Below are 15,324 nucleotides of genomic sequence, written 5' to 3'. Positions count from 1 at the left end.
TCAATTATACAACAGAAAGGGCCTTTGTGTAATCGTCAACTAACCATAACCCCCCACTTCCCACGGGCAACTGCCAACAGCAGCATGCCTACTATCAAAAATGCACCTATGTTTTTGATGGAGAGCTCAGTAGGAATTCCTTCCTCCCCTGAACCAGGCATTTTCATTAACATTCAAACGAAATCAAATGAAAAACAGGGACTCTTGTTCACACCTGGATTTCTGCAACTGGAGGGTAGATGGTGGGCACGATCCGGCTTTTCTCGATTTCCCGTAAAGCTTCTCTCTCTTCAATAACTTCCCAGGCGCAGTCAAACAGATGATTCACCAGCTTGTTGATCATTCGGTAAGGCTGAGGCAGGTCGTCCAGGTCTTGACCCAGGTCCCGGAAGGCAAAACCCTTTTCATCATCCTTAGGCCAGTCTGCCTCTGTTGGAGAGGGGATCTCCAGTGGTCCTTTGCTAATCACAGACAACCTTGGCTTCCGAGCCCGGCTTCCTTTGAAGGATGGCATGAGAGCAGGTGGTACCGAGGACTTCTGGGAATTCAAAGGTGAGAAGCAAAGTGAGCAAAGAGACTTTGAAAGAAAGGTAAACAAGAGCTAGCCTTCTCTAGCACAGCATCCTGTGGGACCGTCTGTCTCAGACTGGACTTCCTTACGCATCATAGGATTGCTACCACATTCCTGGGATACGGTCTTCATATTGACAAAGGTACCCGAAGGGACAGGTACCCCAAGGCTAACCCAAGATGATGTGCATTGTGATGGAAAAATCTGGCATTGTGTTGTCTTTCTTCCCCTCCAGATAGAATAAGTAACTTAGTTTTTGTTCCAACGGAACCCACTTACAGCTGATCCCTCTGCCCGGCTGTCTGCCTTTGTGAATGGCTTGGGTCAAGCCACCAGAAAGAGGGCCCTCTTTCTCTTTCCTCAGGCCCAATCAGGTGCAGCTCGGCACTTCCAATCTTTGTGGTGTAATCTATTCCCTTATCAATCTCATTGGTGCCCGCCACCCCCAACCCCCCCCACGCACACACCCCACCCACCCCACCCACCCCCGCCATGCCCTGAGTCCTGCGTCTGTGAGATTCTTTAAGAGTCTACAGAAATGTCTGAGACATTGAAAGACTACGTGGTGACTAAAAGCCTGAAAAATCAGAATAATTAGATATTTCTAAAGTAGTTATAACTTAGCAGCTCTCCTCTATATGTCTACATAAATACAAGCTTACAGGAAGGGAATAAATAATCTGTATTTCAAAAGCTTCAAAGTTGTATACAATCCTGTGTAAGAGAGATTTCAAATGTCATCCTTTTAATTACATTTTTCTATTTATTTGTGTGTGTGTGTGCCATAGTGCGTGTGTGGTGTGGTGGTTTGAATAGGTATGGGTCCATAGACTCGAGTGAAGGCTTGGCCCATAGGGAGTGGCATTGTTAGAAGGTGTGGTCTTGTTGGAGTGGGTGTGGCTTCGTTAGAGGAAGTGTGTCACTGTGGAGATGGGTTTTGAGGTCTCATATATGCTCAAGCTATGCCCAGTACACAATCTCTTCTGCTGCTGCCTGCGGATCAAAATGTAGAACTCTCAGCTCCTTCTCCAGCACCACGTCTGCCATGTCCCACCATGATGATAATGGACTAAACCTCTGAAACTGTAAACCCAATTAAATGTTTTCCTTTATAAGAGCTGCTGCCGGGCGGTGGTGGCGCATGCCTTTAATCCCAGCACTTGGGAGGCAAAGCCAGGCGAATCTTTGTGAGTTTGAGTCCAGCCTGGTCTACAAAGTGAGATCCAGGACAGGCTCCAAAGCTACACAGAGAAACACTGTCTCTAAAAATAAATAAATAAATAAATAAATAAATAAATAAATAAATAAATAAATAAATAAATAAATAAAAGAATTGCCGTGGTCATGGTGTCTCTTCACAGCAACAGAAACCCAAACTAAGACATGTGGGGTTCAGGGGACAACCTTCAGGAGTTGGTTCTCTCCTTCCATCACGTGAGTCCTAGAAATTGAACTCAGGTCATTAGGCTTGGAGGCAAGTGCCTTTACCCACTGCGCCATCTCACCAGCCACTGTCATAGCGTTAAAGCTTTAAAAAGCATTTAATGAAGCCTGGAGGTGGTGGTGCACACCTTTAAATCCAGCACTCGGGAGGCAGAGGCAGGCAGATCTCCATGAGTGCTGGAATCAAAGGCATGTGCTACCACTGCCTGGCTCCATGTTATCTTTATTCCCCTCCATGCCCTAGCAGGATTGCAGAGGTGAGTTTATGATTATGAATTAAAATTAAATAAAAAATCCAGCATCTTTAATATATGCTAATGGAAAGATTGAAAAACCAGGCATCCAATGATGTGATATTAGCAATGTTTGGGACACAATAAAAGTGACCTAGCATGTGGAAAGTGAATATAAGCCATAATAAAGAGAAATATCAAAGAATTGAACCCAACTCAGAACTGTTGCAGATATCAGAGTTAGCATGCCGGGCGTGGACGTATATACCTTTAAAGATTTATTTATTCTTATTTTATATGTGTTTATGTTTTGCCTGCACATATGTGTGTATGTACACCACATGCATGCCTGGTGCCTGTATAAGTCAGAAGATGGCATCAGATCCCCTGGAACTGGAGTTTTGGATGGTTGTAAGACACCATATAGGTGCTAGAAACGAAACCTAGGTCCTCCGGAAGAGCAACAAGTGATCTTAACGAGCTATCTCTCCAGCCCCTGGTGCATACCTTTAATCCCAGCATTAGGGAGGCAAAGGCACGCAGATCTCTCAGTTCTCATAGTGAGAACCTGTCTCAAAACAAAACAAAGCAAAACAAACAAACAAACAAATAAAAACCCTTAACAATCAGAGCCAAAGATTCCAATGCATTCTGCTCTATTTGTAGATTAAAGGGACAGAACAGTTAATAAGGACACAGTACTGTCATGGTTTGAATGAGAATGGCCCCCATAAACTTATATATTTGAATGCTTCATTACCAATTGGGGGAACTGTTTAGGAAGGATTAGGAGGTATGGTCTTTGTCTTAGTTAGGGTTTCTATTGCTGTGAAGAGACACCATGGCCACGGCAACTCTTACAAAGGAAAACATTTCACTGAGGCTGGCTTACAGTCCAGAGGTTTAGTCCATTATTGTCACACATATTCAATGGACTCTAGGCTAACACACGGATACCTGCTCACCCATGGTCATCGCTGCTAGGCCCAGATGTCTACCAACTGATCAACGGATGAGGACGACGTGCTACATAGACACAGTGGAATTTTAGTCAGCTGTAATGAAAAATTAATTTTGAAATTTGCTGGAAAATGGCTGGAACTGAAAAACACTATACTGAGTGAAGTAACCCGAGCTCAGAGTTCAATGTCCCATGTTCTCTCTCAGATGCGGCTCATGGTTTTGACTTTTTAGGTTTGTTGGTCTAACTTGGAATGCCTGTAGCGACCTGGAATTGACAAAAGGGCCATGGGGGGGGGGCGGGGGGGCGGAGAGGCTTTAAGGAGGTGGAGACCGTAGGACACATGGGACCTTGGAAGGGATACGAGAGTGACAAGCTTCCAACAGGGGTGGATGGGAAGATGGAGGACAAGGAAAGGATAAACCAAAACTAACAACATCTGAAGAAAGGCGCATGGATCTTCTACTTGATAAGCTATTAAAAATATAATTTAAAAAAGATTTTATTCGGGCCGGGCGGTGGTGGCGCACGCCTTTAATCCCAGCACTCGGGAGGCAGAGGCAGGCGGATCTCTGTGAGTTCGAGGCCAGCCTGGGCTACCAAGTGAGTTCCAGGAAAGGCGCAAAGCTACACAGAGAAACCCTGTCTCGAAAAACCAAAAAAAAAAAAAAAGATTTTATTCATTTTGAGGTGGTTGATGATGTTGATCTCGGAAGCAGAGGAGTCAGCAGTGGTGACCTGGACCTTGAATGCCATAATACCAATGTATTAGCCAATAAGTACTTTGCTTACTGGTGCAATGATGGCATGATTATTATGGGATAACCATTTCTGGTTTCTGATGGGATCAGAGGCCCACACTCTCTAGGAGGGATACTGTGGACCTGGCCAAAGCCTGGGGATCAGGAAGATCAGAGACACTAGCAGAAAACCACTACTCTTGTTTTGCTAAGTGGATATGTTGTCAAACTGCCTAAGTCTTTAAATTTATACTCGTAGACTAGTGCTGTCCTCGGCCTTGCTCAAAGAAGCTTCTCTGCAGTGAATTGTGGTTAATGCAAAGGTTCGTGGCTGGTAAGGCGCTGAGGACGAGTGATTGCTAAATGCTCAGCCTGGAATGGGACACCCACATCCCCCTCTCCAATGCTCAGGGAACTTTTCAAAGGATGGAGTGGGGAGGAATACAAGGGCCAGATGGTGGAGGCAGGAGGGCTGCTGTACTGTGAAAGTGTGTCTCAGGAGCATGGCGTGGCTGGGGCATGCGCACTCACAGCAGCTGCAGTGACCTGCAGAGAGTCTGCACAAGACTCCTTAAACACTAAGTCACAGATGGAGGGGGGTCTCGTGAGGCCCCACCCTTCCTTGCCAGGAAAATTAAGGGCTGACTGGGGGAGGAAGTCATTGTCGTCCGGGATGTAGTCACGGGCCGGCAAGTTACTTGTGGTCCAGGGAATAGCTTCACATCCATGTATGGTGATATTTTATTTGTACTGAAATGTGATTTTATTTTTATGTTAATAAATAAAGTTGCCTGGGGGTCAGAGCTAATAGCAGAGCTGGGTGTTCGTGGCGCACGCCTTTAATCCCAGCACTTGGTAAGCAGAGCTAGGTAGATCTCTGTGTGGTCAAGGATACAGCCAGCATTGGAGACACACGCCTTTAATTTCAATACCAGCCATAGAAGACCTGGAAGTCTGTACAGACAGGCAGTGACAGCGGTCATGTGGTTGGGTTTACAACCAATGAGAAGGCAGAACAGAAAGTTTATATAAAGACAAACACTCAGGAAGTAGGTCTCTCTTGGCTGAAGAGGGTAGCTGCAGCAGACAGGTAAGGCTTTCAGCTCTGATCTCTTGGCTTTTTTCTTTGAATTGGTTCTGTGTTTCTTATTTAATAAGACGGTTGGTTACATCTACACCCATGCCCACAGGGTAGCCCTAGTTATATGTCACAGAACAAAACAAAATAAAAAGACATGAAAGTGTGTGTGGGGGGGGGGAGGGTGCTGGTGGGAGGGGAGAGAGGGAGATGGATGGGTGTGACCAGGACGAATTACACATGTGTATGACATTGTCAAAGAATAAACAATTCTTAAAAGAGTTTGGTGTCTTCTTAAAAAGTTAAACATATCTGCAGTCCAGTCATTCCAGTTCTAGGAGTGGAAATAAAAACACTTGAAAGCCTTATGCACAATGACCACATTATTTCTAGGAGCACCAAAGGGGAAACCATTAGAAACCATTTAGGGCTCGGCAAGCAGATAAACGCCCACACTCCCAGTGGGGAAATAAAAGAATGCGGCTAGGATGGAACATGGTTTGGTAGTTTCTTACAAAGTTAAATCCTCTGGATGGTTCAGCAATCACTTTCCTATGCATTTACACAAGAAAAACAAAAAAAATTAAGGTTCATATGAAAATCTGTACTTAAATACAGCCATTTTTATGCCCCAAACCAGAGACCACACAAGTGTACTTCAGTGGGTGAATGGATATCTAAAAAAATTACCAAGTTCTGGTATGTACAACATGAATGAATCTCAAGGGCATTATGGTAAGTGGAAGAAATCAGAATAAAAAAACATACACGCTATGAAGACATTTCTGTGATATTGCTGAAAATGCAGGAATACACAGAAAACGGGTGATCCAAACCTAACACCTCTGTGGAAGGAACAGCACCTGTGTCCATGTTCTGTCATCTGCCAGATCAACATGCTGTACTCATCAGTTTATTGTGGTTCCTGGGCAGTGAGCCGAGCAGAGTAATTGGTGCCGAGCCAGTACTCAACAAAGTCTTACTGTTTGCTCTACAGCCATGCTCAAAGGAGCCCTGGTTAAACCCAGGAGGCCATAAAGCAAACCCCACCCCTGCAAAAAAAAAAAAAAAAAAAAAAAAAAAAAAAAAAAAAGACAGGATTTGTAATTCATGGAGCCAAGTGGATATTCTTACCTAACACCTTATTTCCCTCTTCCAGCCAAGTCCATGGAAATCACTGCCCAAATGACACCAGAGTCTGCATTAAGCCTTTCCTACTTTCTCCTGGAGGGAGAGCCAGATGTTAACATGAGCACAAGTAGACCTGAAGGCTGCCTACAGCACAGCTGTCTGTGGAGGTATAGGACAGAATTCAAATGCAGTTTGGAGTATCCACACATTCCCTTTTAGCAGTGTAGGTGAGAGCAAGAGATCAGAGGAGGATCGGGAAAAGTCTGGGAGTCGTTTCTCGATACATTTCTACATCCCAGCTGTGTTTGCGGATATTTCAAGGAGCCTTAGAATTCTAAAAGTCAGCCTGGCTTTCCGTTTTATCGTGAGAATGTATGACAACCCAGGAAACAGAACACACTTAACGATTTGTTACCTGTACAACTTTCAAATATCTAAACATAGAGAACTCAGGTCTGGAGTATACTTTTACCCCACGCCTGCAAGTGTTAAGGATAGGTCCCGTGCAGAGAACAAAGACGAGAAACGGGGGAGACCTTACTTCGTGCCTGCTGAGAGCATCTTATAAAATTACTTGCAAGCGGCTGCTTGCAGAGCTTCAGTCAGGGGCTCTGGGCGTTCTCACTCATTCTCTGAAGCTCCAGTCCCATCCTCCTTCACCATGGTGCTGCCTGCCAGTGTCCACTGCAAAAAAGTATGGCTTTCTCTTTCTCTCTCTTCATCTCTCTATAGTGGAATCTACTGAGATTTACACTTTGCCTGCCTTGTTTTTCTTACCAACGCTCGATTAAAATTGCCTCCCAGCTTCCTTCTGAGTCTGTTTCTAAACTCTTTTACTAACTCACAAAAGGGAGCCTTGATGTTCCTGGTAACACGTAGAGCATTAGGAAAGAGCGCCAGAGAAGGGAGGGCTGTATACGGCGTACAGTGTACAGTGGAGGTGGCCCAGGTCCCTGCGGGGATCAGTGAGGTGTGTAGCACAGCTGGCTGGAGAAGGGTCGCTGAGAGGTCCTGGCAGAGAGGTTTTCAGAGAAGACTGGCAACGCACACGCGACCCCATCCTTAGAAAAGCGCCTCTAGGGGAATCCCCTCAGAAAGTAGGGTGACATGATTGAGGCTGTGTTTCGAGAGGATACTCCCACCCTAGCCATCAGAGTCAGGGATGGGGGGAAATAAAGGCAGATGAGAGAAGCGAACAGAAAAACAGGGACGGAGGAAGAGGCAGAAGGTAGGGAGCGACGGTGAGAAGGAGAAAATTACAAGTGAGGCTCCATCTTCAAGCTCCACAGAACCAGTGACCGGCAGCGCAAGGTCGCTACGATCTCCCTTGCCTGCACTTGGTTCATGTCGGGCCTTTTAGGATTTCCCCCGGGGGAAAAAAATCATTTGGTTTTCAATAATCCTAATAGAAAAATCCTCCCACTTTACCCCTCTCTCCAGCTAGGAAACACACTCCAGGACTGGCTTAGCCCCGTGGCCTGCATCATCAGGCCTGGCACAGGGAGATGATGGAGCCTGTGGTCCCCAAAAGAAGAGTTGGGGGCGGGGTCCTGGGCATGAGAAGAACGTTTAGCTTTCCAGGTGGGGGTCGTGGGTACCTGAGCACACCGGGACGCCTGGGGCGGGGAGGGGGCTGACCCACTCGGTGCCCCCACCTGGGGACGAGGCGGGAAGGCCACTACAGCCCAACTTGTGGGACGCAGCTCGGCTCACACCCGACGTGCGGCTTGGCGTCGCTTTAGCAACTAGTACTTCCGGTCCCGACCGGAACCCTGACGGGCCGTGCTTCCGAAGGCGTGTCCACCCCCGTGTGGGCGGAGAAACCCGGTCCCACCCACCCCGCGGCTACCCTGATCCCGACCGCCCCCTGGGGACCCGCGGCGCCCCGGAGGACCCACGAGAGATCGGGTTCGACGCATGGCTGTGGGTGCGAGCCATGGACGCCTTCATCCGCTTCGCCAACCAGAGCCAGGGCCGGGACCGGCTTTTCAGGTGAGCCAGGTGCCGTCGGCCTCCAGCCCTGTCCCGTGTCTGGACCCAGTGTTTCCTCCCCTCGGAGAAGGAGGCAGCAGTCCGGGAAATCGAGGCACGAGGACGCGGCCAGCTCCCACTGGGGGTGGGGACCCGAGCCCCTCCCCGCCCCCCAATTCAATGGGGCTGTGCGCGCCAGCCGCCTCGGTGCCTCTGGATGTGACAGCAGTCTGTGAGTCCGCCTTGTCTCCTAACTTTTCCCCAAAGAGGGAAACTGAGTCCCCAACGCTCAACTTCTTTCCTAGAGATTTCTTTTCGAGAGAAACTTTGGATTTCTTCTGTACCTAAGGAAGCAGGACACCCGTGGCTTGGAGCGCCAGATGAAGTCCTCACGGAGAGACAGTTTTATCTTCTTGATCTTACATTTTGGCTCAGTCTGTGTCTTGGAGATACTGAGTGTTAAAAAGCCTTGTAAACTGTAAAAAGTACAATGGAAAAAGTGTTTGAACGATACCTCCGAAGTACACGGTGTACTTTTTTGAAAAGCACCAGTGAATGTTTGAAACTAATCCTCCACTTATTTTAAAAGAGAAATTTGCCTGAGTGTTGTTCAATGATCATTTAAAAGAAAAGGAAAGGAAAAAAAAATATTTAACAACTCTTCTCTTCCAGGTGTTTGTGTTCAGCTATTAATATAAACTAAACATGTAAGTCAGAAAAATCCTAGTAATGAGACGTCAGGAGAGCAACTGTACAGACTTCATTGCAGTCTGTGGAGGAGATTCTTTAGTACCCCAGTTTCACATATAGGGAAACTGAAGCAGGACGTTGAAAAGAACTAATGTGCAGAGCCAAGAGATGCAAGTCCACACAGTTGACTCCAGCACCCACCTCTGAACTTAGTCATTCTGCCTTCTGTTTAACTTGAAAATACACCCCCATCTATGAACTAGCTCATCATTGTGGAAAATGTACCACTTTGGGGAGGGTTTATTTATTTATTCTGAGAAAATCTTACTCTGAAGCCCAGACTGCCACCACAGTCCCCTTGTCTCAGCCTTCTGAGTGCTGGGATTGTAGGCATGAGCCACCAGCCCTGTACCCCTAGTTTTCCTGAGAAGAATATCTGCATCATACAGGGACTCCATGCAGCTCTAAGACAGTAGGGACCAGCACCTCCTGGTTTTTGTTTGTTTGTTGTTGGTCTTTTGTCTTGTATGAGACGGAGTTGCGCTATATAGCCCTGGCTGGCCTGGAATTCTCCATGTAGACCAGGCTGGCTGTGATTACCTTCCTCTGCCTCCTGAGTGCTGAGAATCAAGGTGTGCATTACCACACCTGGCCTAGGACGTGCTTTTACTAAGTAGACTGCAGATACATTTGGATATTTGGGATTCTAGTTTATTTATTGCCATGCTATTGTCACCATTGCTGGTGCGATAATGATCACTATTGAATGTACAGTATTACTAAGCAGTTTTATATAAAATACTAATTGGTTTGAAGGACAAGCACCGTACCTGCTAATTTGTATATCGGTGTGTATTTGGTCCTTTAGTCTTAAAAACTAAATATTGAGACTGGACTTTTCACCTGGGTTTTGAGTTTGTTTCCTGTCACTTAAATAGTAAGTTTAAACTATGTGGCAGAAAAGTCCATCTAGGAAATCTGAAAATCTTTCTGCACAGGGGCAAATAGCACACGTGGACCTTTGTGGACCCGAGACACATCCCTGTGCGTTTCTTCCTTTGACTACATCGTCTTCCTGTGCCAGCAAAGGGCTCTGGGGGAGCCATGCCCGGCATAGCTGCAGAGTCCTCACCTGACCTTTGTGTTGCATTTCCATTGCCTGCTCACCCTTTGACCCTCCTGTGCAAGGACTGTTGCAGAATGTCGCTTTTGTAAGAGCTTCAACATGAGAGACCTCCCCAGAAATCCTGCCTTGGCACCATGTTTCTCTTTGCTTTTGGAGTCTATGCTTCTCCTTCCTGTCATGAATCAAATTTTATTTGGTCCGTAAACCATTTTCATTTTTTTTTTCCATTACAGAGCCACTCAGCACGCATGCATGTTGCTTAGATATCTGTTAGAGTCTAAAGCTGGCAAAGAGGCGGTGGTACTGAAACTCAAGAGTCTGGAGTCCAGTGTGAGCACTGGCCGTAAATGTAAGTACCCGTCTCTGGGGGACAGTGGCTTCTGGTTTAAAGTCCTTAGCCTCAGTCCCTGGAATCTACAACCTGCTCTCTGGGTCTTCGTTTCTACTCACCCGGTGACGCTGACAGTAACCCGAAAGAGGTCCAGTGTTTCACTGTGGACCATTCACAGATGTCTCCCTTTGGTCAGATTTGGTACCATACCCGTTCCTCCAGCATAATCATACCCGGGGGCACATGGTGTGCTAGTTCACTTCAGTTCCAGGAACGTCTTGGCAATGCCCACCCTGAGCTTCAGTCTAGCAGAAGCCCTTCAGTTCTGAAGAACAGGATAGCCATATCCTGGAGCCTGTGCCCTTCCTCCTCATCTGTTGAGGATTAGTGGAGGATCTGAATGAATACATTTTCTGAGACAGTTTGCCTGGTAGTTTCGTGTGAGAGGCAAAGCATGATGGCAGCAGTTTTCACTGATGGATACACTTTCATGCCAGTCACCCTGGGGAGTCCCATACTTCTCATAACAGTTGCGTGCCCGACTCCATTGTTTGACGGAAAGCAGATGTTTCAAAAGTAGATCCGCTATATTAGAGTGGGATGTAGTTCACCCCAAATTGATGAGTTGTTTTGAGTACCTACTTCATAAAGGAGCTTTCCTCAGCTTTATGAGAGAGATAAAATAACATGTTATAAATAATATTTAGTGCCCTATATGATGCCTGGAGTAGAGGGGGAAAGTATTTTGAAGGAGGCAGGATTTAAGCTGTGTCTGGAGAAAGACAGTATTCTGAAAGGGAGGTTTCCCCTAGCAGAGGCTCAAGACTTGTAGATGCAAACTGTGATCCTGGAGGATTCGTGTCAAACCAAAAAACTGCTTTGGCAGAGAGAGCAGACTTAAATAGTCAACAAGAGGGCTGGGGAAGGTTGGGTAAGATTTCTGGACGTCTTTGAAGGCCAAGATTAGAAATTCTGTCATAAATTCTCTAGAATGTCAATTGCTAAAGTGTCCTTTAGGGTTTCACTGGTCTTGAAAGTCCAGAAGGTACTTATCCAGTGTCATTCAGCCAACTGGCCCAAGAGCTGGAATGAGAACTTGAAACTCCAGTTTTGAAGGAATCATTTCATATACTGCTCTGTATTAGTTCGTGGTAAAATAATGTCAAGTGCTCTTCTGAGACTGTTTGGAGAGTAGCTGCTTCTGGGCAGTTACTAAGTCAAACAACCCATCTCTGGGTGCCCGGTAAATACATATGCATGGATGACCCCAGGTGACTAACTGCGTGCTTATGTAAGGGTACGCATCACAGTGGTTGATAAATTCATCTAGAAGCTCCACGTGACTGCTGATCTCCACAGCCCCTCAGCTGCCATTTCTTGGTGTTCTTCTCCCGTAGTTAGCCAGAGGAAGATTGGCTAGAATGATAATCAAATGACAATGCTGCTGTTCCAAAGGCAGCCTTTTGATGGTGCCTCAGTCACTGTTCTGTTGCTGTGAAGAGACACCAGGACCAAGCCAGCTCTCAGACAGGAAGCGGTTTAATTGGGGGCTGGCTTACAGTTTCAGAGATGTAGTCCATGATCACTGTGGCTGGGAGCTTGGTGGCAGGCAAGTGTAGTCCTGGAGAAGTAGCTAAGAGCTACATCTTGATCCATAGGCCAAGAGAGAGATGGATGAAAAGGGGGGGGGGGGAGAGAGACTCGGAGAAACTATGAGACTGGGCCTGGGCTGGGTGTTTGAAACCTCAACGCCCGTCTCTAGTGATGCACTTCTTCCAACAAGGCCACACCTCCTGATCCTTCTAATCCTACCAAAGAGTTATCTCCCTGGTGACTAAGCATTCAACTATGAACCTGTATGGGGGGGGTGGGGCATTCTTCTTTAAACTACCACAAATGGGAAATCAAATATATAAGAATGCTGAGCCTGAGCTCGTGTTAAGTGCTCTTGCGTCTGAAGTGTAGAGGTTAACACTCATAACAACACACACCCATGATTAACCTTGTCTGGAGTATACTGGAAGTGAACGTTAAGGCACGCCTTGGAATGGGGGTGGTAAATTGTAAAGGTCGCTACCTTTTGGGCTCTGCGGGATCACCGTAAGGCTCCTTCTTTCGTCAGCTAAGACTGTGAGCCTCAACTGACATCAGCTGCTCCGTTCTGAAGTCTTGTCACAGGGCTTCTACTCATGTGATGATTCTGTGGCTCCTTTTTACAGGGTTCAGACTAGGCAACGTGGTCCACGCCATCCAGGCAACTGAACAGAGCATCCGAGTCACAGACCTCGTGCCCCGCGTCTGCCTTACGCTAGCCAATCTGAACCGTGTGATTTATTACGTCTGTGACACTGTCCTCTGGGTGAAGAGTGTGGGTCTTACCTCTGGAGTCAACAGGGAGAAATGGCAAACGTGGGCGACCCGCCACTACTACTACTTCCTCCTGCTGAGCCTGGTCCGGGATCTGTATGAGATCTTGCTGCAGATGGATCGGGTTGCCCGGGACAGGGCCAAGAGGGAGAAATCATCCCGGGCCCCTCCTGGGCACAGTGTGGTCAACGAAGAAACCGAATGGCTCCAGTCCTTTCTCCTGCTCTTATTCCGATCCCTGAAGCGGCATCCTCCCTTGCTCCTAGACACGGTGAAGAACTTCTGTGACATCCTCATCCCTTTGAACCAGCTCGGGATCTACAAGTCCAATCTTGGCATCGTAGGACTTGGAGGTCTCGTGTCCTCTGTGGCCGGCCTCATCACTGTAGTGTATCCTCAGCTGAAACTGAAGACCCGATAGTCTTTGGAGGCTTTAAAGCTGACAGCTTAGTGGAATGAGCATCGGGTTTTGTCACAGGGTCTTACTAGGCTTAAATTTTTAATCATGTGAGTATCTTATCAACTTGTAATGTGAGAAGTGGGACCAATAATGGACCATGCACACTGATAATTTTTTTTTTCCCGAGACAGGGTTTCTCTGTGTAGTTTTGGTGCCTGTCCTGGATCTCGCTCTGTAGCCCAGGCTGGCCTCAAACTCACAGAGATCCACCTGGCTCAGCTTCCCGAGTGCTGGGATTAAAGGTGTGCGCCACCACCAGCCCGGCTGATAATGTTTTTTAAATGCTGCAGTGACTTCTGAATTTCTGATTATTTTCCCTTCAGCTAACATTACTGGGTATTTTTTATAGCCATAATAAGCGCTTAGTGTTTGCTGAGTGATAAAAATGGAAAGGAAAGAAATCACAAAAGACCCAGAGAAACTGGAATTGTGGATGGGGTTGTGTGTGTGGGTCCTGGATTTCAGCCAGTACATCCGAGCTGGAGCACAGCGTTCCTGGCTCTGGTTAAGGCCCCCCTTCTCTCCCGTCGGTTCTTATGCCCCATCCCCACAGTGGTGGGCTGGAGGGGAGCTGGGCTGAGAGCCTCCTCACGTGTTGGCCCTGGCCATTGCCGCAGCGGGTCCTTACTGTGCCCAGGGGTTGCTCAGAGAGCATCAGCACCTCTGTGGTGTAAGTTGCGTCTGGGTGGAAGCCTCTGTGATACTGTGAGTAAGCAAGGGTGAAAGCGGGTGAGAGGTCACTGTGGTGCCTGTCACTTAGTCCACAGCCGATAAGGAAATTGATGCTAACCAAGCTGAGGTCAGGGACAGGCTGAGTCTCTCCAAGATGACTCCTCTGTACCATCTCATGACCTTTGCCTTTTTGCCCCCTAACACTCTCCCACACCAGGCCCGGAACTTTAATTGAGGGTTCCTGTTCTAGTCTGTGAAGATCAAAACAATCTAGACTTAACCCGGGTTGATTTTATTTAAAGCTACGTAAGTTTGGACAATTCCACAATAATCTGCATCAAGAGAAGAGAATTAAAGTGTTCCTGTCTATGAATGTAAGAATGTCAGTTTTCTGTGGTGGATCAGGTTTACTCAGGGCAGCAGGAGGGATGGGGAAGAGCGGTAGGACCGAGTCAGTGGCATTTGTCTGTGCTTGCTCTTCCCATTTCTGTTCCTGTTGGAGCTTGGTGAGTGTGAGGTGTGTGGCGTGGGGGAGGGGCCAGTCCGCACCCGTAAAGCCATATGTATCGTTTAGGTGGAAATGAGAACTGTGCACTGATTAACTGCTTCCCATAAATGTGATGGAAATTCCTGAGAAGGACTCCGGTCCTTGGCACTCTTTGTAAAGTGATATGTGATCTGAGAAAACTTTGGGCCATTCTGAGAGAAACTAAAGTGGCTAAAACCAGACAAATATGCGTAAATAACTGTTTGTACGGTAACACGTCAGTTATGTCTAATAAATTTCTAAACAAAAATCGACTCTTGCATCTGTGAATGTGTGTGGGATTGGAGAGTTTAGAGTGAGGCAGTGGGCAGAAGATCCCGTCTGAGGAAGCTCAGAGCTGCCCAGGTGCAGGCTGGGAGGAAGGCACAGGGACTGTGTCAGGACTCTTGGTTGAAAGGTTCCCTTAGAGATCTGTACAAACCACCCCTGCCGAGGTGCCCTCCAGTGCCTGGCCATGGCTGTCTGGCTTCTTCCTGGAGAAGCCTGCCTCGAGCTCACGGCAGCGTTTTGCAGATGCCCATGTTGGTCCTTGGGTCTTAGACGTTAGAGAGGGTGATGGGAGGGTTGGAACCGGCCATGTTCTAGAGTCTGTAAACGCAGTGGGGCCCTGCTACCTCAACCTTGTATCTTTCTCCTTCTCAGCTAACCCTCTCCTCTCCTCCTGGGTCCACGTTCACGAGGGATTTCAAAAACTGAAAAGTCCCGAGGAGCTGCACAGACCGGCACATTCACAGTTGAAAGTTGCTGCCGAGGGCTGACTCAGGAGGCGTCTGCTGTCCTGTTTGGTTTGGGGACCCACCTGTGCACAGAATGGCCATGATCTCTGCTCTCCTGTCATGGAGGGAAGGGAGCGGCATGAGATAGCTCACCCCGCCTCATCGCCCGGTACTGTTGGAGAACTGCCTCTCCCCCCCCCCACCCCCCCACCCCACCCCCGCCCCCTTGGATCTGCCTGGCTCTTTCACCTCTCACCCACATTCTAGAACCCTGGTGCAAGCAGCCA

General features: G+C 47.5%; 2 protein-coding genes across 10 annotated transcripts in view; one reads left to right on the top strand and one right to left on the bottom strand.

Annotated features, from left to right (window-relative positions):
* Positions 1-8,044, bottom strand: part of Wdr93 (WD repeat domain 93) — a 54,262-nt gene extending 46,218 nt beyond the window's left edge. For 2 of the 8 annotated variants that reach the window (XR_013042630.1, XM_076545631.1), the window contains exons 1-2: positions 7,756-7,895; positions 215-538 (exon numbers count right to left, since the gene is read on the bottom strand). Coding sequence is in view for 7 of the 8 variants with exons in the window: in XM_076545631.1 (XP_076401746.1) it covers positions 215-514 (300 nt within the window). In the remaining variant the exon portion in view is untranslated. Of the gene's footprint in view, positions 1-214; positions 539-3,212; positions 3,303-6,160; positions 6,251-7,755 lie in introns of all 8 variants that reach the window. The other 6 variants (XM_076545625.1, XM_042278536.2, XM_042278538.2 and 3 more) reach the window with 6 other exon arrangements.
* Pex11a (peroxisomal biogenesis factor 11 alpha) lies at positions 7,946-14,575 on the top strand. 2 transcript variants are annotated; one of them, XM_076545634.1, is made up of 3 exons: positions 7,946-8,149; positions 10,178-10,293; positions 12,495-14,575. In XM_076545634.1, the coding sequence occupies exons 1-3, from the start codon at positions 8,094-8,096 to the stop codon at positions 13,061-13,063; spliced, it is 741 nt and encodes a 246-aa protein (XP_076401749.1). In that variant the 5' UTR covers positions 7,946-8,093; the 3' UTR covers positions 13,064-14,575. The 2 variants fall into 2 exon arrangements, with proteins under 2 accessions (XP_076401749.1, XP_076401751.1); XM_076545636.1 differs by lacking the exon at positions 10,178-10,293 and having other exon boundaries at positions 7,972-8,149.
* Positions 14,576-15,324: the final 749 nt, after the last annotated feature.

Source organism: Peromyscus maniculatus, chromosome 1 (assembly GCF_049852395.1).
Source record: "Peromyscus maniculatus bairdii isolate BWxNUB_F1_BW_parent chromosome 1, HU_Pman_BW_mat_3.1, whole genome shotgun sequence".
Taxonomy (NCBI): Eukaryota; Metazoa; Chordata; class Mammalia; order Rodentia; family Cricetidae; genus Peromyscus; species Peromyscus maniculatus.
This window is presented reverse-complemented; position numbering and strand designations above follow the sequence as displayed.